The sequence below is a fragment of the Trichomycterus rosablanca genome, chromosome 1, assembly GCF_030014385.1.
Source record: "Trichomycterus rosablanca isolate fTriRos1 chromosome 1, fTriRos1.hap1, whole genome shotgun sequence".
NCBI classification, from domain to species: Eukaryota; Metazoa; Chordata; class Actinopteri; order Siluriformes; family Trichomycteridae; genus Trichomycterus; species Trichomycterus rosablanca.
In genome coordinates, this window is record NC_085988.1 from 44,341,296 (window position 1) to 44,367,601 (window position 26,306).

The 26,306-nt window shown below is 38.3% G+C and overlaps 1 protein-coding gene across 2 annotated transcripts; it reads right to left on the reverse strand.

Annotated features, from left to right (window-relative positions):
- Positions 1 to 1,970: 1,970 nt before the first annotated feature.
- ambra1b (autophagy/beclin-1 regulator 1b) lies at positions 1,971 to 24,678 on the reverse strand. 2 transcript variants are annotated; one of them, XM_062993238.1, is made up of 19 exons: positions 24,593 to 24,678; positions 19,843 to 20,059; positions 19,643 to 19,701; positions 18,522 to 18,705; positions 17,014 to 17,186; positions 16,829 to 16,895; positions 15,260 to 16,665; positions 14,267 to 14,353; positions 14,005 to 14,184; positions 12,801 to 12,881; positions 12,409 to 12,509; positions 12,161 to 12,271; positions 11,134 to 11,322; positions 10,712 to 10,866; positions 9,797 to 9,936; positions 8,649 to 8,750; positions 8,351 to 8,550; positions 6,560 to 6,691; positions 1,971 to 4,804 (listed from the first exon to the last, which is right to left on the reverse strand). In XM_062993238.1, the coding sequence occupies exons 2-19, from the start codon at positions 19,972 to 19,974 to the stop codon at positions 4,311 to 4,313; spliced, it is 3,993 nt and encodes a 1,330-aa protein (XP_062849308.1). In that variant the 5' UTR covers positions 19,975 to 20,059; positions 24,593 to 24,678; the 3' UTR covers positions 1,971 to 4,310. The 2 variants fall into 2 exon arrangements, with proteins under 2 accessions (XP_062849308.1, XP_062849316.1); XM_062993246.1 differs by lacking the exons at positions 1,971 to 4,804; positions 6,560 to 6,691 and having other exon boundaries at positions 8,540 to 8,580.
- Positions 24,679 to 26,306: the final 1,628 nt, after the last annotated feature.

A 26,306-nucleotide genomic window follows, 5' to 3' on the forward strand; every position in this document is an offset into this window, starting at 1 on the left:
TACAGTGGGGGAAATAAGTATTTGATCCCCTGCTGATTTTGTAAGTTTACCCCCTTACAAAGACTTGAACAGTCTATAATTTTTATGGAAGGTTTATTTTAACAGAGAGAGACAGAATATCAACAAAAAATCCAGAAAAAACATTAAATAAAAGTTATAAATTAATTTGTATTTAATTAAGGGAAATAAGTATTTGATCCCCTACCAACCAGCAAGAATTCTGACCCCCACAGACCGGTTATGTGCCCATGAGGCACACAAATTAGTCCTGTCCCTGAATAAAAGACTACTGTCACAGAATCAGTTTCTTCCGTTCAAATCTCTCGACCACCATGGGCAAGACCAAAGAACTATCAAAGGACATCAGGGACAAGATTGTAGACCTGCACAAGGCTGGAATGGGCTACAAGACCATCAGCAAGAAGCTTGGTGAGAAAGAGACCACTGTTGGTGCGATAATTCAAAAATGGAAGAAATACAAGATCACAATCACCCTCACTCTGGAGCTCCATGCAAGATCTCACCTGGTGGGGTAAGAATGATTCTGAGAAAGGTGAGGTCAGTCCAGAATTACACGGGAGGAGCTTGTCAATGATCTCAAGGGAGCTGGGAGCACAGTCACCAAGAAAACCATTAGTAACACACTTCGCCGTAATGGATTGAGATCCTGCAGTGCCCACAAAGTCCCTTTGCTCAAGAAGGCTCATGTACAGGCCCGTCTGAAGTTTTGCCAATGAACACCTGAATGATTCAGAGAAAGCTTGGGAGAATGTGATATGGTCAGATGAGACCAAAATTGAGCTCTTTGGCATCAACTCCACTCGCCGTGTTTGGAGGCAAAGAAATGCCCAGTGGGGATGGTGTTCTTGGGGTCATATCCAGCATTTCTCTGCTCCCAGCTCCCTTGAGATCATTGACAAGCTCCTCCCGTGTAATTCTGGACTGACCTCACCTCTCTCAGAATCATTCTTACCCCACCAGGTGAGATCTTGCATGGAGCTCCAGAGTGAAGGTGATTGACTGTGATCTTGTATTTCTTCCATTTTCGAATTATTGCACCAACAGTGGTCTCTTTATCACCAAGCTTCTTGCTGATGGTCTTGTAGCCCATTCCAGCCTTGTGCAGGTCTACAATCTTGTCCCTGACGTCCTTTGATAGCTCTTTGGTCTTGCCCATGGTGGTCGAGAGATTTGAACGGAAGAAACTGATTCTGTGACAGGAGTCTTTTATACAGGGACAGGACTAATTTGTGTGCCTCATGGGCACATAACCGGTCTGTGGGGGTCAGAATTCTTGCTGGTTGGTAGGGGATCAAATACTTATTTCCCTTAATTAAATACAAATTAATTTATAACTTTTATTTAATGTTTTTTTTCTGGATTTTTGTTGATATTCTGTCTCTCTCTGTTAAAATAAACCTTCCATAAAAATTATAGACTGTTCAAGTCTTTGTAAGGGGGTAAACTTACAAAATCAGCAGGGGATCAAATACTTATTTCCCCCACTGTATGTATAAATATACATACAAAAAAAAAAAAAAATACAAAAAAAAAAAATTTTATATAAAAAGAAAAGTGGTTTCAAATTCCTTTAAGTGCTGTGCAGTGTAAATTTAAGAATACATTTGCTTAAAGACTGCATTTTTTCAAGCGATAGAAAGACCACAAAAACTGATAAGCCTATGGAAAGACGAAATCACACAAACTGTAATATGCATTCACATATTTAATTAACAATGTCTTCCTGCAAATAGTTTTAGTTCCAATTCTAAATCAGGTGTAAAAAGCATTTGCCTTAAATAGTCTGATCTTTTGTCTTGTGTTGTTGTGCTCACAAGCATGTTTACCTGCAGGCAGACTGTTCTACAGTATGTAACATCTACTATGTAACAGTTCAGGTTAAATAGTGCAGAACTGATAAACAATTACTACTATACAGAGATTGTTTAATAATTTCAACAAGCTGCACATACTTTTAATATTCCCATTTTATTAAATCTCTTTTAACCATCATAACACTGGGTCTTTGGCGTCCAACAGCACTTTCAACAAAGACGGAAAACCAGATTCAGCAAATTAAAAAAAAAAAAAGATACACTTCATTTGATTAAAGTTCTTTCTTTAATGTAAGGCCTAAGGGACAACCGAGTCCTGTTTAGCCACCATCATGCCTTAAATTTCTTGCGCACTGACCCAGCAGTGATACAGCACATTAAACTGGCACAGAGTCAGTAATGTATATTTGTCTCTTTATATCAGATAGTTCTCTGCTGGTATATTTTCTAATTTTTCATGCTTCAGGACGCCTAAAATGCTAAAATGAAACCTGCAGACAAACACACAAAACATCTTTCAAACGCAAATATGCACCGCATGGTTTGATATTGTAAATCTAAACAAGAATTAATCTGATATATTTCTCTAATAGAATAAACAGAGTAACAGAACATATTCTTAACTGGGCTTCTTATTACCATATTACAGTTCCGAAATTATTCACTGTGTTTGTAGGAAAAGAAGGACATTAATTTTAAACAGGGCTAAGTGTGAAATAAATATAAAACTACCAAAAATGAATCACTCAAAGCTTAAAAGGGCATGGAGGCTTGACAGTCACGTCATTTGTCAAAAAATTCTCACTCTCTCGCTCACTCTGTTTAAATGAAAAGTACTATAACACTGATCAAATCTGCTATACAAACACATGTGGTCCTTTTTTGATGTCAGGATCTAGAGATAAATAATAAAAGCTAAAAGTGAAGCTACTAAAGAGCACACTGTCAAACCTACCCAAACTGTTAAAATGTATTACAACACCAAATAAAATCAAACTAGGACGTTTCTTAATGTTAGATTCATAGGTCCATAGCTCTACATCCCGCAGCTATGCTTAACAGAGATGACTAGAACAACAAAATTTCAACAGGCTAGGGACACTTAAACCAAACAAACAAGAACCATTGAACGCAAGCTCATTTCTTGGTTTATCATTCCCTGGTTGGAGCTCCACTTACCTGTGATACAAGCACTCATACACAGTAGTACACGCACCGTGCAAGTCCATGCTCTCTTGTTCAGTGATTTTAAGCAATCTGTGCGTGGTTTAATGCAAATCAAGCCTGCTGGTTCAAGGCTGTTTTTCCAACAACTCATTAGCTATAATCATACTCTATGTACTTCAAGTATTAGTCCTATACCCCGGTTTGTTTGGGAGACATGTCCCGACTGTCACAGATAGAAACCAGGGAGTGTAGTGCAATCAGACACCAGATTCCACTTTAGATGGTGCAGGTATCCATGATTAGTGAAATCTGACAGAATAGCTGAAATCTCAGGCAGAACATATATGAGCAGAAGCAGCATGTTTCAGAGGACAAAGTCTGACTAAAAATACAAATCAGCCCAGTAAGCATCCACATCTATTGCAGGCACACACATTTGGAGTTGTAACATGTTCGGGTTTTGTTTTGGCCCTCTTCAATGGTACGAAATGAAGCAGATATAAACATGTTATTGACTTTGATATTTGAACTGAAAAACTATTCGTTTTTAACTGAAATGCATTTACCAGATAATTAATAAAAAAGCATTTCCAGAGCATACAGTAACTTAAAAGCCATAAAACATTTCAATGTACATATGGGCTGCTTTGGACTGTGTACATAGTGTTGATTAAAAATGTACAACCTTAATCTGCAAAGACCACCATGTAACAGTGGAGGTGCACATAATAATTACAGGATTCATTTCCTTCGATTCAGCTGTTAAACGGTGCTTGAAATGAAATAAAAAATGACCAAGTGGTGCTAAGACAAACAGCTTTTACTGCAGGCTTGCAGAGGCAGGTACCTTTTTTGTGAGGCCAGAACCATTTCTCTAGCCTTGCCAACAAGTACCTTTTCTAAGGCATTGCCAACAAATACCATATTGTGACTGGTGAAGGAGCACTAATTCTGTACCTCAGTACCTCAGCACAAGGAAAGACTCAAGTACAAGCCCTTTCTGGCAATGGAATGCTCAAATGTCTGATACAACTTTGAAAGAAGACTAAACTAAAACTGAAGTGCAATGATCAAGTGCAATAACAATTGCTTTCCATGAAGAAATCCTCTGTGAAACATTTTACAAGAGTGTAAATTTGGCACTCATTTCGCAAATAAGGCCAAAGCAGGAGGCAAAACCACAAGCCCACAGTTTTACCTCAGAAGTCCTTTTTGGCAAGTCCAGACAAGAAACCTTTCAAATCTTGCCTAATCTATGCCAGCCCTGCTAGACTAAAATGTGTGTGTCTGTGAGTGCCAGAAGCAGCACTATCTGCTGTATAGATCATCTGGGTAATCTCTGCTGCTACCTTCATGGTTGTTATTGTTGTTGTTACTAATGTTAGACATGTACAAACTGCTTGAAGGATGGGGCTCTTCAATCTGACCGTCCTCAACCATATCCTCAACAGGCACAGATGAAGAGGAAGCCTCTAACGCAGTACCAGTGCTTGAAGAGGGAAGAGCAGATGTAGAGGGCATTTCTGCAGGATTGTCAGAGGAGTCAGAGAACATAGTAAGTCTTGTGTCTAGGCTGCTTTCTCCTGCGCCTGATGGGTTGCTTGATTGTGATGCTCCTGCTGGGGTTTGAGAGCCACGATGTATTCTGTGGCTCACCACAATGTTGTTGCCAAAACCTCCCATGGAGGCCATGGTGGTGCTGCGCTCCCTCTGGACAACTGCAGTCATCCCACCCTCCGCCATCAGACGCCGGATCCTAGACAGAGCGTCTTCACTTGGGCCAGGATCCACCTGAGACTCAGCTGAGACAAAACAAGACCAAGTTTATGTGTATTCTGAATGATCAGTCTTTACACAAGAACGGGTACAAAAAACTAACTAAAGTTTTGAACAAGGACGCAAAACAATCACAACATTTTTGCTTGTGGAGGAATACAGGATGCATAGAGTGATCCTTTGAATTTCTCAGGGCCATATGTAAAAAAAAAAATTCAAATGTTGGATTCAGAATAAATGGATTTTTACATTTTTCATATTAATAAATTGTGGAATACATTGGACACCAGGTTTAAGACATTCTAACTAAAATTGACAGGAACCACAAACAAGAAGGTAATGCCAAAGTCCAAAATCAGAAGGAGGGAACTCCCGATGGACAACACAGGCTTGGAAACAAGAATAAAACCGGAAACGACCGATAAACTTTTGTGAGTACAATGGCTGGCTTTTTCATTACTAATCCATTCTTCAAAAACCAAATAATCACACTTCCAAAATATGACCTAGAGAACACACCACCTGTCTTTAGGTAAAACATCTAAAACTGATTTCAGATGCTACACATGACAGACAGAAATCCACAGGAGATATGGATGAAACTCAAAGAGGTAATTAAAAGAGTTTGTGTTCTAAAGGACGTCCATGGAGAGGTCATAAATAACCAAACAATGGTAGAAGTACAAACAAAAAAAATCATTTGCCAAAACACCTTTGTTGGTCTCAAATACACAGACGAACCTGCCTGAAGGTAAAGTCAGACAGGCCAATACCTATGCAACAGATATACTTCAAGATTTGGTTTAAGTGATGACCAAATTTAACACTAACTAATATTTTTACAGACTACTCGTCCCTCAATGTGTTTGCATTTTAAATAGAATTATAACTATTAATTTGTTGTATTCATAGATTTGCCTAAAATCTCTGATTATTGCTAACAGTACTTTTTTCCACTGTAAAAACAAGATAGGAAAAGGAAATACATAGATATAAACGATATTATACAACAGGTAGTTCCGACCTTACAATCTGATTGGTTGAGAAGCGTTCTAAACGTGCTGATATTCGTGATAACAGCACGGTCTTTTCACACCACAAGGGTATTACTCCGCTGACGCGTTGCCATTAACGACCAGCTTCATGCACATAAACGCGCACGCAGGCGACACAGACTTTTTTTCCCGGTCGCGTTTTAAATCCGTTATCTGATACACAATCATCTAGCGCACTGTGTAGGGAACATAACCAATTGTCTAATTCACTATCTAGTGCACTATGTAGGGAACATATATCCATGATCTGATACACTATCTAGTGCACTATTTAGGGAACATTAATGTGTTTGTAACGCGAACAGTTAGTTAAGCCCTAGTAGTTCTGTTTTCATCCATAGCCTTTGGTGTGTGCGAGAGGTTTTTTTATTTATTATTTTTTTTTTCCTTCGGAGGTTCTTGCTTTCTTCTTGTTGTTATTCTTACCTCCCTGAAATGAGTTTTTGCAACTTGGGATGTCTGCTTTGTAGTGTTAAACTTTATATTCGTTGTGGAACTACTTTTTGGCGGAAGGTATTGTCAATATTAAAGCATATTTATTATGAAATTCAGGGCTTCTTTGATTTATTTTCTTTATTTTGTAAAAACTGTTGTATAAAAGCAATAGAACACTCGAGGACGTGTGTTATCGCCAATAACATCACGGCTGTGATTTGGTCGCAGGCACGAACCGAAGGTGAGTATAACACACGACCTCGAGTGTTCTATTGCTTAAATGATACATACCTTGATTGGTGCTTAGTGAGTCAGTAAGAGTAGAGGAATCATGGGATGCAGCTCCATGGGTGTGTGCATATGGCATTGCACTATGTGGGAGTGTCTCTGTGCTGGTAGTCTGCATCTGACTACTGTCTGCCACTGGGAACAGCAGTAACAGTAGGCTCTGTTAATCATCTCATTTAACAATGATCACAAGGCCTAAGATTAAGTGTATATTAACTATCCAAAACTATTATTAGTGCTAGAAGAAAAATCTTCTAAATGAGGAAGGTGGACACCTGATTATGATCTTATTGGTAGTCAGATTACAAAATCATGTGCATAAATACTAGGTTTTTTAATCAGGATGAATAATTTCAGATTTTTTACACATTTAACACAATCATGTGACTTATAATCTGTACCAATCTGTATCTGTTCAATTGAAAAACAAACTAAGTGAAATAAAAATCAACAATAATTACAATAAATGTGGCTGCATAAGTATGCACAGCCTTAAACTAAACTTTGTTTTGATTTTACGACAGTATTGTCTTTTTTGGTAGGAGTCTATCTGCATGGCACATCTTGACTTGGCAATTTTTGCCCAGTCTTCCTAGTAAAAGCACCCCGAATATGCCAGACTGCAAGGGTATCCACTGTGCGCACCTCTCTTCGGGTCACCCCACAGACATTTGAACTGGATTCATATCTAGGCTCTGGCTGGGCAATTCCAAAACTTTGATCCATTCTTTTGTTGATGTGGAGGTATGCTTTGGGTCGCTGACGTGCTGAAAGGTGAAACTTCTAGTCATCCTTAGCTTTTCAGCAGAGACCTAAAGGTTTTGTACCAAAATTAACTGGTATTTGGAACTGTTCATAATTAGCTTAACTAACGCACCAGTTCCAGGAAAGTAAAAACCGCCCCAAAGCATAACGCTGCCACCACCAAGCTTCACTGTGGCTATGGTTTTTTACGATGTACAGTGTTAAGTTTTGCACCAAATCTACCTTTTGAAATGATGACCAAACGTGCAACCTTGGTCTCATTAGACCATGACACATTTTTCAACATGATTCTGCAAGAAGTAATGTAGGTTTTTGCCAAATTTGCCCAGACGTACAAAGAATACAGAAGATTGTTGTAAACATGACCAGTACTTGCTATTACTAGTTAAAATTTTGCAGCTCCTTATAGTTGCCGTTGTCTTTTAATCAATTTTGGAGGGACATCCAGTTCACTTTTGTGCTATATTTTATTACCCTTCTCCTGACTGATACCTTTCAACAATAAGATTCTAGTGATACTTTGTAAGCTCTTTGTGAACTGTGGCTTTTGCTGTACGATGTAACTGAGTAAATATTACAAAAATCAGAGTCACTTTAATTGATGGCAGGTGTCACTGAATACTAATGACCATGAGTTTTAATATGAACGCAGCCACTCCCCCTATTATAAGAGGGTGTGTACACTTACGCAGCTACAATATTTTATTTTTTATTTTTACTTTTTCCCTCTAAACAATCTACATTTTAAATAAATTTTACAGATTATAGATCACATTAAAGGAGGATATAAATCTGAAATAATTCATCCTGCTCTGACTTTTTCGTCACAAAAACATAGCAATTTAACAGGGGTGTGTATACTTTTATATTCTCTGTATCTCCCTTAAATAATTATGAACTTGCGTTTTTAGAGATAATCAACATATGAATCAATATTCAATGGGTAAGACTACAAATGTTAAGAATCACAATGCATTAAGAAGAAAATAAATCTTAATAAGCGTATAAGCAAGAGTGCATTTCTCTTACAGTGTTGTTGTGTGTGTGTAGTCTGTAAAGAACTTGTTGAAGGCAGCTCTCTCTCCGTCTGAGTCTCTGCATTCTGTAGACGCACAATAGGTGTCTGTGTCCCTTGTGAGGTCACTGAGGGAGCGGGTTGTCGAGGCTGCAAGCCAATGGCACTCATCAGACCCATGTCCCTGTCCAACCGCCAAGCAGACCTACTCGTACTGTGTCAGATTGTAAAAATGATTAAAACACTACAACGTGACGTTTAAATGATTTATAACATTTGTGTAAGGTTAAAAACAGTATATAGATTTCTTACCCTGGTCGTTCCACTCCACGTGTCCGACTGCTGCTGCTGCTGATGTTGAATAGAGGATCTGAGCTATGATCAGAACTGCTGTCTCCATCATTTCGGTAATCGCTAACAAAACAAAAATTTTATATCAAATTATTTACTTACTGTTAAATACTTTTATTTAGCTAAGTTGAACTGAACATATACCACTGGCCAATCTGATTACCAAACTACACTCCTTTTTAAACGCATTTCCCCCAATTTTCCTTCCAATCCAGTTTTATCCAATTACCCGAACACATTTAGCTTTTTCTACTGCTGCTGACCTCCACTCATGATCAAGAAGGGCAGTGACTAACACGCCCCATCCTTTACATGTACAGTAGCCGACCACTTTTTTTTCACCTGCAGGAGGCAGATTCAAATGGATATTTGTATCGTGCACAAAGTCATGCACCGATCTCAATTATCATCCATTTCTGTGCAGGCGCCATTAATCACCCAGCAGTCGTAATTGCAGCAGTTATGAGGAATCCCCTCTGGCATTCCCACATTTGAATGAGCCAGTTATTGTCAGTATATGCCCCCAGCATACCAGTAGCAGCACTGAGATTCAAACTCAAGATTTTGAACTCAATCCAAGCCACAAATAGAAGTCCACCTCTAAATGGCTTAAACTCAACAAATTTGTGTTTTAACAGGTAGTTCATGCACCAAAAACATCACACATCGCTAAATTAAAGCAATTCTGCAAATAGGAGTAGGTGAAAATTCCTTCACAATGATGTGACAGACTGATCTCCAGTTACCAGAAGACTGCTGCATGAAGCACCACCAGTTATCAAGTTTAAGGGCAATTACTTTTTACACACCGGTCCAGCTGCTGTTAAATAACTACTCTTCAGTAAATGAAAAGATCTATGACATGTACATCTCACCATTTTAGTCATTTCGTGGCAGCTCTACACTGGCTCTACAGTCGCTTAATTTCGCCTGCCAGATGTGAATTCAGACAGGATAGAGAGGACGACAGCACATCTGGAATATGAATCAGACCCCTTTAGCCCACATCCATGTAGTTTAACTAAACCTTTGTACCCACCCACTTCTGTTAACAAAGCCTTATTTGAGCTAAACCTGTGGTGTCAGTTGTTGTGTTGGGAACTACTTACACAGGTCTGCAGATGATTAGGTCCCCCTTGCTGGTCCCATAAGCCAGGCCCATACCAGGTTCAGGCAGCCAGCGAGCAGAGTTAATGCTCACATGTCTACGCTGGTCTGGAGCCATGGGGTATGTAACAGGATACACCATCTACACACAAGAATTACACAATGTAACTTACAGTAGAAACAGGTTGTTCATTGAAACTTGAATTGGGTCAGTCACAGCAAATACTAAATTGTAGCTGACTGTCAAATATATCTAAGCACACTTATTAAATAATCACCTGAATCAATCCTTATTTATGAGGGAAAAAATGATAAAACACTGATGTGGTCATTGCTATCCTTTTGCAATGGAACTAGCAAAAACAGTTTTGCAAGCAAAGTTTTAAGTGAGGAAATAAAAGGTTCAGTTCTGACTTTACTGGAAGAGAGGATAAAGTGAGAGTCAGGTTGCTTCTGTCCTGGGGACATCAAAGCTGGGACAATCAGACTGGCAGATGTTGGAAATGCCTGTCTACTGACTGGGATGACTTCTGACTCATCCCAATGTCACTAAACAATCACAAGATGATATGAAGTGACCAACTAAAAATAGCAACTGGGGTAAAAACTGGGGCATTGTGAAGACAGTTTAAACCAGACTCCTCTGAGTAGGACTTAAGTCAAAGACAAACAATAAAAAAATGACAAATCAATAAAACTCAAAGAACAACCGTCTGATTCTGATCAGTATAATATTGAGCCTGGTCCAGCATCTGGTTGTCTAATGGTTGGACAGAGACCTGTAGAGGCCTACTAGGATCAGTGATGATCTAGAAGTGCTTCAGCAAGGCTGGAATTGGGCAGATTTGTCTGTGAAGAATGCATGAATAAAGCCATGAACCGAAACGCAAATGGTAACAGTAGTGAACATTAATCACCCTAATGGAGGTTTCTCCACCATGCGGTTGCTGTAAGCGGAACACTTGCGCCACTATGTGGTCGGTGGTAGGATGGAGCAGAATCCTGCGAGAGGCCAGACCCACCAGAACGTAGCAGCCCATTGGAGACAAGCTCACAGAGATAGCATTGGGACCTGCAGACATGAAAAAGAACCAATGAGACATTGTATTTGATACTAAGCTTTCATAGATGAATGACAACATGCATAGCATTGTTTTTGAAGAGCTACACAGCTTGATCAGTAATCCAACAGACCTACAGGTCAGGTGTTGAAGAAGATTTAGATTTATAGCAAATTACATCAGTCGAATAGATCTTCAGAAGCAACACTATGCATATTTCTTTTTAATGGGTTAAATATTACAATCAAAAACAAATAAGACTACAAAAGACTACTAACCAAATCGCTTAGTATAGAGCGTCTCTCCCAGGTTGTGAGGGGCAAGAGAGTAAACAGCTAGAATGCCCTCATCTGGAAAGCCCCGCTGACTGCTGGGTATGAACACAGCCAACAGTTGCCCATCAGCTGATATATCACAGCTGGCATCATTATAGATCTTGCAGTTTGGAACCAGAACATTCACAGAGGCTGTGGAGATAAGGATGAGTTCAGTTACTTTGATTTTGTCAGAAATGTGTATAAGAATACTTCTACACTAAATATAAGAACAAAGTCATACCAACAGCAATCTGATCTTAGCGGTTACAAAATTTCATTTTGTATCCACAGAGTGGATACTTTGGCTGAAATTATTATCAAAACAGACCATTTTAATACTGGTTGTGATGTGAAAGTGTCACACAGTGCATCAAAAGCTTCTGCATGTGAAGCTGTGTAGTCGCAGTCCCGTCAGAGAGCCCATATAGGCATCTGAACTCAGGCATCTGAACTGATTATTAAAGCAATGGAACAAGGTCCATATCTAAACTTTAAATCCTTTATTTTCTGAAATTGTGCAAATGGCGAAGCCTGAACTGTAAGACCATCCACCATAAAATGGACAGAATTTAAAGGACCAGTTGATAATGTCCTGATACCACATACCATGAGACTCTTGTCTTGCGAAGTCCATAGCTCGGCAAATCAGAGCCGTTTTGACAGCATATTTGCAGGGTGGTACTAACGTTTTGGGTCATAGTGAATTTCACCAATAAAATGTGTTGTGCCTTATCAGATTATACTCTATAGGCTGATTAAAGACTGACAGTCTTAAACTACCCAGAAACACTCAGCTGGACATTAGAACTTTAAATGTAAGAACATTTCCCCAGGCACTTAATGCATCTTTCCACTTCAAATGCAACACTGAATACAGCCCTATGTACATCACATTTTTTCATTATTGTTTACAAATGATATAAAAAAATAATAAGATCTCATATAAGCATGTTCATTTTCATGTAACATTTGAGTTAAAAAAATGTACCATTGCTGATCTCAGGCAGGTCAAACTTAGTGAAATCCCACCACTGCAGTCTGTAAGTGGTGTTGGCTATGTTACTGGCTACTGCAGACTGATTATCACCAATCGATGCCCCTGAAAAAGAAAACCAATGATTATGAATAAAACATTTTACACTGCTATATATATATATATATATGAACTTATATTATGATAGTGAAAAGCAAATGATCTATTCAGAATTTTTTGTATTATAAAAGACCCTCATGTACCTGCTAACACTCTGTTGATTGATGAGTGTGTTGCCAGGCCTGACTGCCCTCTCTCATGGAAAATGCCAGCATAAGGAAGATATTCAGGCAACAGAAACCTCCTAAAAAACATTGAACCACATTAGACATCACAATCGCTACAAAATTTCATACAAACCTTAAAGTTTGTGTCTAATAACAATAAAGCTTAGTTTAACACAGATGGTACAGCCACCACTCATGTTGGTGCCTTGACCAAACAGTAGGATATGCTGTGAATTCCTATCCAAACTCATTTTCTTCAAACACAGTAGTGATCCTGGGGTGTTGGACTTGTATTAGACTGCTGCAACACCTGAGCATCTGACTAAAACACATATTTAAATCAGATCGACCAAAGTAGATTGACTGACCTTGGAACAAAGCGGCCAAGGGAGGGTGCAGACATTCGTGCGTTGCGAGGCATTCTGTGTCTTGTACGATCTCCTGGTTCCCTTTAATTAAAAAGAAATATCTGTAAAAACACTGATATGCTTAAAAGGGAAAAAGTACACAGACACACAAAATCTGGCCAAAAGTATTAGTAACAGCCACTATTTTGCGAAGGTTTCTCAGAAGACTTTGAAGTATGTTTGTGGGAATTTGTGCCCTTTTAGTCAACAGAGCATTTGTATGGCTTGACACTGATATTGGTCAGGAAAGCCTCAGTTGATGCTCCAGTTCATTCCAAAGCAAAGCTAGGTTCATAGAATTTTCTTTATATGATTGATTTATTACGTCTGTAAATAATTGCTGTAGCTGAAATACATGAATTTAATAATTAGACGTAGTGTCCCAATACTTGTCCAAAAATTTAGTTATGAGAAAAATAAAAAAGAGGAAAAAGAATTTAAGTTTAAATATAAATGCAAGAAATAGAAAAAAGACAAGACAAAAACGGTTTGACCTGTGTGTCAACTCTTATTTGTTACCCAGGAAGTCATGGGTTACTGCTTAAAGTTTCTTGACACGCTGAGCAGGTAAAATATAAAAAGGAAAAGTGATTTATAAGAATTTCTAGGAGTGTCAATAATTATGTGGTTTTTAAAAACTAATTGTTCAATAACTTAAAAGGCTGAATTTTGCCAATTCACCAAAAGGTCAATTTTCTATGACCCTTTTTATTTTATTTACTAGAGGTGCTAATAATTGTGGAAGGGACTGTATGTGCTCGAACTTGAACGGTTCCATAAGTGCTAACTAAATAGTTAGTAGCTTATTCAGTTAATCTATGTCCAATAAACTTCCAACCAAATAACTGAAGCCTACACTTCAAGTTGCTTCAACCTAAAATGCTGAAAAATCCCAGCAACCCACTGTCCTTCCAAATGACCACATTACTAAAGGGATCAAATGTCAGACACTTGTTTGGGTTTTTCTCACTTGGATACTTACTGATCTAAACTCAATAAAGATGACATGCACCTTTAGCAAATCTAGTCTGTAACTGAGCCTAATAATCATGTTATTTATTTAAAAATTAATTACAGTTTGTTTTATTCAAACATTTTAAACTTCTTCATTCGATTTATTTGACACAAAAAACACTGAAGTAATATGAGCAGAACTGTGACTCACTCTATCTCCTCATAGTCCGCATCACTGCCATCTGCTGGTGTGGATGAAGGATTGCTACCCTGGTTGTCGGAGGAGGTGGAGAGCGTACGCAGTCGATTCTGTAGGGAACGCTGACGAATGCTTTCCCTTCGAGACAGATACTGGATCATCCTCTGAGCATAATACGCTGCAGGAGACAACCTGAACAACACAAAAACAAAAGCAAATCAATAAACCAGCAGATGGCATTAAGTTCGGTAAATTAAGATAGTTCCTCCTTTACCTGGCCGGATCCGGGTAGATAGGATGATCACGGGAACCGGACATGTCGTACCGGGAGAAAGGGAAAAGTGAAGACTCCAGGAGCCTCCTAAAAAAACAGAAAAAGAGCCTGACAATCCAGATATGCTAAAGATCTAGGCATGTCCATAATGAGTGGTGCAAAGAACACTAAAGACATCCACTTTGCTAGCAACCAACATGGATATTTTACAGGTTATTGTGTTTTACATAAGTATGATTTAATAGAAATTGAAAAAATAAAAAATCTGATCTGACTGGTCTGGAGTTAACGTCAAGAAATTCTATTTTTAAAAAGCTAAAAAAGTGGCCTAAATCAGACTAGAAAAGAGATATATGATACAGTATTTTAGTTCCCTTCCCAAATCTTATGTCTTAGCATCTTAGTTGCTTTTTCAAATAAAATATGTTAGTGTTTATTTATTGTTTTAGTATTATACTAATATTATTAGTTTCTGTTTGTGCTGATTGTTACATCTTGGGGAAAAAATGGTGAAAAAATGGTTTATTTATTCCAAAACAATTTGCCTAAAATTTATGCTCTGTAATGGAAAACATGGCATTTGACCTTGAATGTCCCAAATTTGCTGTATTTTAATAAAATTTATAATTTTTTTTTTTAGATATCCTTTATTTGTCATATATACATATACAGGAGTACAGTACAATTAAATTCTTTCTTCGCATATCCCAGCTTGTTTGGAAGCTGGGGTCAGAGCGCAGGGTCAGCCATCATACGGTGCCCCTGGAGCAGACAGGGTTAAGGGTCTTGCTCAAGGACCCAACAGTGGCTGCATAGCAGAGCCAGGATTTGAACCGCCAATCTTCCGGTTGATAGCCCAAAGCTCTACCCACTAGGCTAATACTGTCCTAAATAATAATAATAATAATAATAATAATAATAATAATACAGATTAAATAAAATAAATTCTGAAAGCAGTTTTAAGGCTGAGCACAGACAAAAAAAAAAAGTTACCTTCTGAGAGAGTCCTCATCAGCACTGTCCACAGGCACGTCTGGGTTTAAGGCTTCTTGTGCTGCTTCAGTGGAGGGGTTGGTTGTGGCCTGCTGATACACTCGCTCCCACTGGCCAGTGTCCTGATTATACACCAGACCCATTGGGTGCTGACTCTGAATGGGCTGTTGCGGCTCTTCCGGAGGATGGGGTTCTTCTCTTGAAGTCTGGGCATGCACCTCAAAAGGAGGCTCGGGCAGCTGCCAGGGAGGTGCCTCTTGAGCTGAAGCTGAGGAAGCCTGGCTTGAACGCTCCCAGCGCTGGGTATCGTGATTGAAGCTAAGAAGATTGTTGCATGAGCGGCAGCGGTTTGGATGGTTGTGCTGTTGGCTGCCACTGTTGGTCCCATCCGCAGCATGAGCAGAGCTTCGGTGGGAAGGGCCTGCTCTCTCTGATTCCATGCTGCTTGCTAGCATTTCTTGCACTGGTCCCTGTGTGCCTGCCTCACGGCCAGAGCCTGATCTTTCTAGGTCCTGCATGCGCTCGTATTCCATAAAGTAGCGGCTCAGGTTGCATTGGAGCACATTTCGAATGGAGTTATTCCGTTGAGCCCCGTCATAGAAAGGGTGATGCCCACTGCTGGTTCCGTCACTGGATCTGCCCTGTCTGGGGTCAGCACCTGGCAGAGGCAGACCGCGACCCTCGGTGGCTGAAGTGTAGATAGGTGAGGAGGACAAGGAGGAAGAGCTGTCTGGGTACCTGTGCAGACCCACAGAAGAGGAACTGGTTCTGGGAGGTGGCAAAACACCCCTGCCAACAATACTTGTTGTTGCATCGCCTAATGTAAGTTCAGAGCCTGTGCCAAGCAAGTTTCTAGACCAGTCAGCAGCAGGCAAACGAGCAGATGGCTCTGGAGCGCCACTCATAGCAATGCTAGTTCTGAGAGATGACAGGCCACGGTGTAGCGAGCTCCCTGCAGTGCTGCTATGCACACTGCTAAAAGCAGAAGGCCTGTCTGTCGTAGGACGTGGTTGGCTGGGAAGCTGCGAGTGTGGGTGAGGAAAAGAGTGTGTAGAGTCCGTTGTCTGCATGGATGAGGGGTTCTGAACATTTCGAGAGGCAGCAGCACACCGGCTGCACAGGCACCCAAGCCCCAGGTGCTGAGTGCAGCTCTGCTGAGGAGGCCGGTCTGGGAGCTCACTCCGTCCAGGGTACTGGAACAGAGGCATACTGGATGGGGTTTCCCGAGATTCTGAAACAGGCCGGGACTGATCACCAGTATGCACTCCAGAGGAACGAGAGGAAAGGATGTGTAAGAAGTTGTGCAAAATCGGAGTACGACGAACTGGTGGGGAGCGGAGAAGCGATCGCTGACGGAACAGCGCCACGTCCACGCTGTCCACTGGAACTTCAGAGTCCTCATCATTCTAGAAAACAAAAAATAAGGTTTATGGGCCACACTGAAGTCTCGAATGCTTCTCTATAAACCATTTCCTGCTATTTCCCAACAATCACTCAATTTACTGAATTTGCTAAAATTGCATATTTAACTTTTAAATGATCAAACTTGGAAAACAAAATAATTTGCACCTGCTGGTTTGATGGATTCACAATAGCTGTCAAAAGATTGTGACCAAGAGGATCAAACCGCACAAGCCTAAAAGAGAAATTTAAAAAGGAACAAAAAGGCAGATGAACAACAGAACATAAACCAGAGAAAAATGTTTGCTGGTTTTACTGGCTGTAAAGAAATATTATTAAAATAAATGTAATACCTGACACGCTCAGTCTCACTGCCAGTCTTAACAACAGCAAAGGGCTCAGGTCGGCTCCAGTCCCAAAAGTGCAGCTCATTGTTAGTGGCGATTAGAAGCAGCTGGGCTGTAGGGTGGAAAGCCAAGGACGCAATGGCTATGTTTCCTTCTGTAAACCAGCTCTCACTGCCACCCTGCACATCAAATAAACATAACCTTAATAGCTACAGCATTACAGCGCAATTAAAAGAAAAAGAAAAAAAAAAGAACATTGACAGAATTCCCAACGTAGCGCTGAAGTTTTTGCCCTAGACCAAATGCTACCTAATATACGAATACGCTCCCTGGTAGTTCAGGTTTTTGATGGCAAATAAAAACAATTTTTTCAAACCCCAACTCTTCCAGCATAGTAACAGTGCTTCTCAGATGAAAAGCGTTTAACTTTTATTAATGACCAAACACAGATTGTTGGGCGTCCAAGACTCATCAATAGCAAAGGACATGAAGGCAATGGTGTGTGGTACCACTCAACACAATGGCTACTGTGGCTCAAATGACAGATAATTCTAAAACTGGTGATTAGGTACAACATCTACAAATACAACATCTTGGTTCACCAAGTTTTCAAAACTACCATCAGTGCCAAACTACATGCCAACAGATTATTTGGAAGGCTTGCCAGAAAATTCCAGGAGTTTGCTTAACACTACTTAGATTTTGACTGGAACGATGTTCTGTGATCAGATAAAACAAGAATTGCATTTTGGAAGCAAACACGCGAGGTGGTGTTGGCATAAAAAAAAAGATGACTACAATAAAAAGATCCTAGTGCCCATTGTCTGTGATGATGTGCCTGTGATGATGTGCCTCCTGTGTGATGCTGGGAAAATCCTTAGGGTACATGGCAACATGGACTCCATGAAACACCAGGACATATTAAATCTCTCTGCCTCTGCCAAGAAACTAAAAATGGGTTGTCGTTGGATCTTTCAGAAGCAGAATAATTTCAAATATGTCAGATCAACACTGGTTTACTGAACACAATATCAAGCCTACGCCAAGGTCACCTCAGTTCACTGAGCCAAAACCCATAGAAAACCTGCAGGGTGGGCTAAAACAGAGAGTACACAAGCAAGAACAAAGGACCCAAGACAATCTGGTCTCATACAGTGTCCCTGCTCTGTATTCTCCAACCATATGTTATAGGGGAAGTTTTATTAGCAAGGAGAGGCTGTACAAAATATTAAATGCAGGGGTGCCAATAACCTTGAAACATGCAGTTTCGTTGAAAAGGGGTATTTCTTGATGGACATTTTTTCTTCTCTGAAGAAACGTACTTCTGTTTCAGGTTGAACTCTCTAATTTTCTAGTGTATGCTAATTTACTACATATAACCTGCAATTAATTGTTTAAAGTTAAAAAAACCAGGTGTATATCCCTAACTAATTACAGCAAAAAAAATCTAATCTGTGCTTTGTGTCAAAGACCATTAAATGACTGGTGCTTACAGGCAGAACAGTGGTACCTACATGTAAATCCCAGATGCGGACTTCTCCGTCAAGGCAACCAGAAGCCACAAGGCCAGGAATGGTTGGATGAAAGGTCAAACACCATGGTGTCCGTCGATGACCGACTAAAGAGTGCAGGCACTTCCCTGTCTTCACATCTGTGATGTAGATGTTGTGGTTGACGTGAGTAGAGGCCATGAGATTTCTACGAAAACAAGAAGTGTTATAAGAAAGAGACATTAATATTACATATTGCCCTCATTTATTGTAAACTGTCAAAGTCTGAATAGACCAAATCCAAACCCTATATTTGTAAATGTTGGGTCATTTAATAAAATGCAATGAAAACATGAATCTGTAATTGTTAATTCTTTTTAAACTTAATTTAACTTACAAAAGTACAAAAAATGATGTATAATGTTTTCACTGACTAACTTCATTGTATTTTATAAATATAAACACATTTTGAATTTGATGGCTGCAACACACTCATTTTCAGTAGGAGACAGATCCGGACTGCAGGCAGGACAGTCAAGCACACACACTCGGTGTCACCCATGCTGTTGTAGCCTGTGCAGAATAAGGCCAAGCATTGTCTTTCACAAAAGAACCATGGACCTCCAAGGAAAAGACTACACATTGATGGCTGCACATGTCTCCTTGAAATCCTAATATATGTGTGTACTTTTACAGTATTATGCAGGGTAGATGGTAAAAGACATAAATTGTTTCTTTTGGAACTGGTCAAAATTCTTTAATTAAAGTTCTGCACAAATGCTGAGCCACAACTTATCCCCATCATTGCATTCAAAAGATGTGTTGGAAACTTCCTATCTATCCTCTCATGATACGGTCACCTGTTATTAATTCACTTGCTTAGGTGGAATGTTTTAAAAAGGTGTAACTTGTTTTAAAAGGTGTAATTCTATAAACTTTTGACTCTTATTTTTGAGTGTTGCAGGCACACACACAAATTAAAAATGTCTTCATATTTACAAAATACATTATTTGTATTCTTGTCAGTTAAAAAAGGTTAAATAAAGATAAGAGAATAAACAATTATAGATTCTTGTATTTATTGCATTTCTCAAAATGTCCTAACTTTTTAAAATATTATAATAAATGCTCTGTTTATTGCCTACCTGTCTGGGCTGAAGGCCAACAAAAATGTGGATCGAGGGTTATCTGGAAGCTCCACTTTCTGTTGGAATCACAATAAAATAAAACTCAAATACAGCAATGTATATAAGGTCATGTTTACTGTAAATATTTTTTCCAGTTTATTGGATCTTTAATAGATACAGCACACAAAGCCAGTTGGATCTAAACACTGATGTTGTACCTGACTATCAAGTTTCATCCAGCGTGTCCTGTCCTCCACAAGCTGTTGCAGCAGCCGCTTGGAGCCCAACATCTGAGCTCCACGCTCTCGCCTCGACAGGACCAACACAGCATTCCTGTTTTGCACAGCCATCTTTTTCTTTATTTAGGCTGAACGGCCACCTCTGCCCTTCCTCACACACTGGCCGGTCACTTACTTAACACACAGGCCATGCAGACTACAAGAGAAAATAGACTGCATTTGTACATAAACGCATACCATGACATCCTAAACATCATGTTTGAAAAACAGTATATCGTTGTAAATACAGTTTTACTGTATTATGATTCTAAAAGACAACATACACAAGGATTTGCTAAAATCCTTCAATAAAATGCTTGTCATTTTGCTTTATTATGGAATGATATGGAAATTTATAGAATGTTATCAGGAAGATGGGAATACAAGGGCATCTCATTGTTCTAATGAGAAATCTCCACATACCACAGTCATGACAGAAAAAGGACAACATAGCTCTACATTGGCAAAAGACTTAGACATAGCTACCATATAATGAGACAAGTAGAACTGAAGGAGAATGATAGAGGATTCAGGTTTGGGCAAGGAAGCATCAATAACCTTTGATATATGAATGACAACACTGCAAATGGCAGTAATTCCATAGACAGGGCAGCGATCTATAGCAGGGACTCAGCCCCACCATTCTTCCACACACTCAAACACAAACACATTCAGACATAGCCAATCATGTCTGCATACATGCCCAGTCGTGTGATAGCACCGGTGGAATTTGAACCCGGATCTCAGCAGTGGTGGGCTGGCATAGCAGACCACCTGAGCAAATGCAGAGATGTGTCTCTCCATAATAAAACTTAGAAAAGTCCAGACTATGGTCTTCTGATTCTCTGTGATCCTTTATGTATGTGAAAGCCAGAACAATCCATACAAGAATTAGAGGTCTGATGACCCAAACAAAGACATGGTATTATGGAGATACACTACTCATTTGGTTGCCATGAGTCAGAACTGCACTTAATAATAGTACACTGGATAAGACATTGTAAAGATGATTTTATATTTTACACATATTTTAAACATTTCAAACATCCTGGGCTGATACCATCAGACCAGGTAAACTGAACCACAGGTTTATCTCTGAACAACAAGGTCTTTTTTATGATGTTATTTCATACCCACGTGATTTCTTAAAGCACACCAAAACATTACTTTAATACTGTTTGCGCCTTAAGATCAGAACTGACAAATGTTTATAAATAACTTTAATGCTTTTACAGTGATAAGACCACAACAACCATCGTAAGATGGTTTATTATGAGAGATCATTTCTCTAAATTTGATTTAAAGCATCAGTGCATTTAGTGATGTTTTGTACAGTGCTGCCTGCTTTACCTGCTTATAACGCTTGTATAAAATAGTGCCCCATCTTTATAGTCTATTTAATATCCCAATGCATCAAAATAATATAATTTAAACCTACTGTATAATACCATTATCATGTAATCCACACTATATTGTAAATGTCAAACTAAGCAAAATAATGAAAAAAAAAAATCTCTTAATGGCACAAATACTGTACTAAATGTTTTTAAAACATTAACACTTGTTATGAGTGTCAATTGGGGCAAAACATTTATGCCTTGTGAAAATGGAAGTGTGTTTACATTCCTATATATATAGACAAGCTGGAGCTGTAGTAAGTTAATTGTTCGATGTACAGCATTTTGGTCAACGTAAGTTGTTTTAAGAGTGCTTTATAAATCAAATTTACTTACTTAATGTTGGTTCTGATAGAGAGGTGTCAGAATACACAATTTGTTGCGTATGTATGTATGTATATATGTATGTGTATATACAGTATGTATGTATATATATATATATATATATATATATATATATATATATATATATATATATATATATATATATATATATATATATATATATATACACTGTGTGCACAATTAGGCAAGTTGTATTTTTGAGGATTAATTTTATTATTGAACAACTACAGTGCTCTCTGTAAATCCAAAATGTTAATAAACCTCAAACCTAAATTTTTAAGAAAGTAAAAGTGAGGTTTTGGCTTTCTTAGGAGAAAATCTATGTGTGCATAATTATTGGGCAACTATTAGTGTGCAGAATTATTATGCAACTAAATGAAAAACGAAAAATGAAATTTTCCCATCTCACTTGTTTATGTTTATCTGTTAAAGTAAGAATAATAAACAAACAACTCAAAATTTACAAATAAACATTTCTGACATTTCAAAATGAAAATCAGTGACCAATATAGCCACCCTTCTTTTCAATAACAGCCATAAGCCTTCCATTTATGGAGTCTGTCAGTTAATTGCGCTGTTGACGATCAACTTTTTGTGCAGCAGCAACCACAGCCTCCCAGACACTGTTCAGAGACGTGTATTGTTTTCCTTCACCGTAAATCTCCCGTTTAAGAAGGGCCCACAAGTTCTCAATAGGGTTTAGGTCAGGTGAGGAAGGGGGTCATGTCATTATTCTTTTATCTTTTAGGCCTTTACTGGCTAGCCACGCAGTGGAGTACTTTGATGCATGTGATGGAGCATTGTCCTGCATAAAAATCATGGTCTTCTTGAAGGATGCAGACCTTTTCCTGTACCACTGCTTGAAGAAAGTGTCTTCTAAAAACTGGCAGTAAGTTTGGGAGTTGATTTTGTGTCCATTTTCAACACGAAAAGGTCCAACAAGCTCATTTTTATTAATACCAGCCCATAGCAGTACCCCACCTCCACCTTGTTGGCGTCTGTCTTCAGATATTTCTTGGCCCAGTCTTGACGTTTTAACTTATGTGTCTTGTTCAGTAGTGGTCGGGTTTCAGCCTTCCTTACCTTGGCCATGTCTCTGAGCACTGAACACCTTGTACTTCTGGGCACTCCAGGTAGGTTGCAGTTCTGGAAAATGACACCACTGGAAGATAATGGGTTCCTGGTATCTTCACGTTTGATTCTTCTCAAATCTTTGGCAGTTAACTTGCGTCTTCTTTTATCAACACGTTTCTTGCAACCCTGTTGACTATTTGCAACAAAACACTTGATGGTTCTGTGATCACGCCCCAATATTTTAGCAGTTTCAAGAGTGCTGCATCCATCTGAAAGAATTTTTAAAATTTTTGACTTTTCAGAGTCAGTTAAATCTTTTTTTAGGCCCATTTTGCCTGAGGAAAAGAAGCTGCCTAATAATTATGCACACCTTGATATAGGATGTTGATCTCCTTAGGCCACACCCTCCCTCATTACACAAATACACATCACCTAATATGCTTAAATCTAATAAGCATTCAAGTTTATATAGCTTGGAGTTGGAAAATATGCATATAAATGATGATATGGTCAAAATACTCACTTGCCTAATAATTGTGCACACAGTGTGTATATATATATATATATATATATATATATATATATATATATATATATATACAGTATATGTATGTACTATGTATATGTATATAAACAAGCCTTATATTTTATTTACATATTAGTAACCCTTAACTGCTGTAATGTCCTTCTCCTTTTCACCTAAGCCAGCTGATGAAGTAATAAGATATTTCCTCTGTATCGTGGCAACACTAGTTTGGCTATTATGACAGGTAACAACATATAATTGTGTATGCTAATACATATTATTTTTGGAAGAACGTCAGTTGAAGTTTACACCTCCCTTTCTAAATGTAATAAAGATAATGTCTATCCCTACACCGTTATAAAAGTATTTTCACTTATTTGTGTAGGTAACATTTACTGATCCTAGTAGTTCTTTTTCTAAAACTACCTCTGAGTATGTCGTTAGCAAAACCCTGGCTCGTAAACATTATCAAACAAGCTACGCAAAACATAGTCTGCGATGATTGGTGTCACGTCGGTCAATATTAGATATGTTCACATCAAGAGAGGTTTGTCCAATCTAGCATTTTAGGTCAGTATAATCTGTCACATAAGACTCAGCACTGGGTCAAGACATAGCTCTGTTTTCTAGATATCCACATCACATTTCACTTTCAATATATCACAAGAAAAACCTAGTTCATACATTTAATAACATAAATAGATTAGAAAATAACGTAGTGCATTCAATCAGACTGTAATGTACAAAATGCGAGAATAACAATGACGCTCACTACCAGCTAGTTGACTTTATTCCAGGGACTCGGAATGGTGCCTGCTCAGATTGATAGATAATAAGAAAACAAACCCAAATGCCGTTTTAAACTCAACAAACTGCATTTATAAATGAAGATTTAATTGTAGGATCTGCCAACTGGATTGTTTAAACAGCTAATGCGCTACCAAGCTAACTAGCCCTGCTTGAAACTGCGTCAAATTTGTTCAGTTTCAAACCGTGCTTTTTATCTGTGAAACAGTCATTTATAAAACACAATTTACACACGAACCTAATGCATTCTGGTTCATGTAAACAAATACAATAGTATTAAAATAATATGTATGCACAAGCTCGCTGTCTGAAACTGGCTAACAATAACTCGATAAGGCTAATCACAAGCTCACCCGCCCAAATATGGACATTGCACTGCAGTTAGCACTCAGCTGCTCCGTTAGCAATAACAGCTAACTAACACACAAACAGCTTCTGTTTTAAAGCGATGATACATTATTAATATCGTAAAACAAATCATCCCTGCTCAAATGTAAACAGGGTTTAAAAAGTAAATTAGAATGTAACTGACGGGACGTACCGGATTTCTTCTGTTTCCAGTGAAATATGCCATCCATACATCTGCTAGCGAGAAGTTAGCAAGCCAGCTTGTTAGCTATGAGAACCCAACCAGAACTGACAATTCTTATACCATCTTTAGAGTTACATTAACTCAGTTTTATTAAATCCATTACAATGACTTTAAATTATAAAATGGTATAGGTATAGGTAAGGAAAATGTAACGTTAGATAGCTAGCTTTTGGGCTTGTGGACACCTTGGCATAGCCAGGCATCTTAAACGAGCTACGATTCTGCATCTCTATAGTAGAGTAGGTAGAGTAATAGAGCACAGAGCGCATTGACCAAACCAAAGTTAAAAGTTGCACTGCTCGGTATTTAATTGTTCTTAATCTTAAAAGTACAACTTGCGTCAACATATTAGAAGAATATAATGACACATGCTTATTAAAATAAATTAATCTACACAAGTTATAACACGCAGAAAGCAGCATCTACAAACACTAGTCATGGTATAAACACAACCCTCAAAGATGCCTTTACCTCAGGGGTACCACTACGAATTTGGGTCTCCTAAAATGCAATGGACCACCAGTCTTAAATCAACAATTTTAATCTAGACTTTATTAATCATGAAAATGACTTATGATTTATAATTTCCGACATCCAGCTGCACTTTAAGCATCTAACAGCAGCTGACTTCTCACTAATGTTGTATCTTGACTCTTAAGTCTGTAAGTTTGTTTTGATTATACACACTATTTAATCCCATTAAAATGATCACAAACACACCAAATTATTCATGTATAAATGATATACCAGTTTGAGCAACATAAAGATGTTTTGGTTTATATACAAATATAAATGCTAACTAATAAGTGGCTAGCATCTTATGATACTTATAACCACTAAAGCCAAAATTCTATACTCTGCACTTTTACCTTGTTATGGGTATGGTCTGTTTAATTAAGCCCATTTTAGTCATGGCATATGGTTAAAAACCTGCCCTGAGTGCACACAACAGTGGGTACCCAAACATTGTGGATTGAAAACCTTGGCTTAAATTATTTAAAATGTAGTAAATATGGTAAAAGTTATCTTTGTCGAACCATATTACACTTTCGATTGCTCATGGGTCCATGTTTTGTGCTTTTTACACTTAGTTATGTGTGTAAGAGCATATACAGAGTTTTAAAATAACGGCTCTGCAATGAGTTCAAGCTTTATAAGGCTGATGACATTTTTTGATGATTTTTTTGTTCGTGGTTATGTACATGCTGTTAAATGCTTACTGTGTTTGTTGCCAAAAGTTTTGTTTGTTTTATTTATTCTGGTCAGTTCCAAATGATGGATCATTCGTAGTAATGGATCAACAAATTACTACTGACAAAAGATTTTTTTTTTGCATTAAATGGTTATTATATAAAAGCATTACCACCTTCATATATTTTATTCAAACTTGCTGGTGCACAAGCTTTGTGGAACATTATTCATATTTCTATAAATAAATATTCTACCAAACAATTTTATCACTAAAATTTTTATACAACAAACAATATAAGAAACGTTACTTAAAACTATTGCACACCTCACAAGTCCAAATGTGTTGTTATGAAATGTTATGATACACAGTTCACCATTTTTCAGTTTTGACACGAACTCTGCTTGTTAAATCAGATTTTTCAGTCTACCAATTTGTCCTTTCAGTTCTTTCTGAAATTGTCTCTCTAGCATG

Bases quoted from the DNA above. Each gene is read 5' to 3' on its own strand.
- ambra1b (XM_062993238.1), bottom strand. From the start codon at position 19,974: ATGGCTGTGCAAAACAGGAATGCTGTGTTGGTCCTGTCGAGGCGAGAG. The intron at 16,666-16,828 runs GTGCAAATTATT...TTTGTTTTCTAG, and splicing joins TGAATCCATCAAACCAGCAG to AATGATGAGGACTCTGAAGT. The intron at 12,510-12,800 runs GTCAGTCAATCT...AATGTTTTTTAG, and splicing joins CTTGGCCGCTTTGTTCCAAG to GAGGTTTCTGTTGCCTGAAT.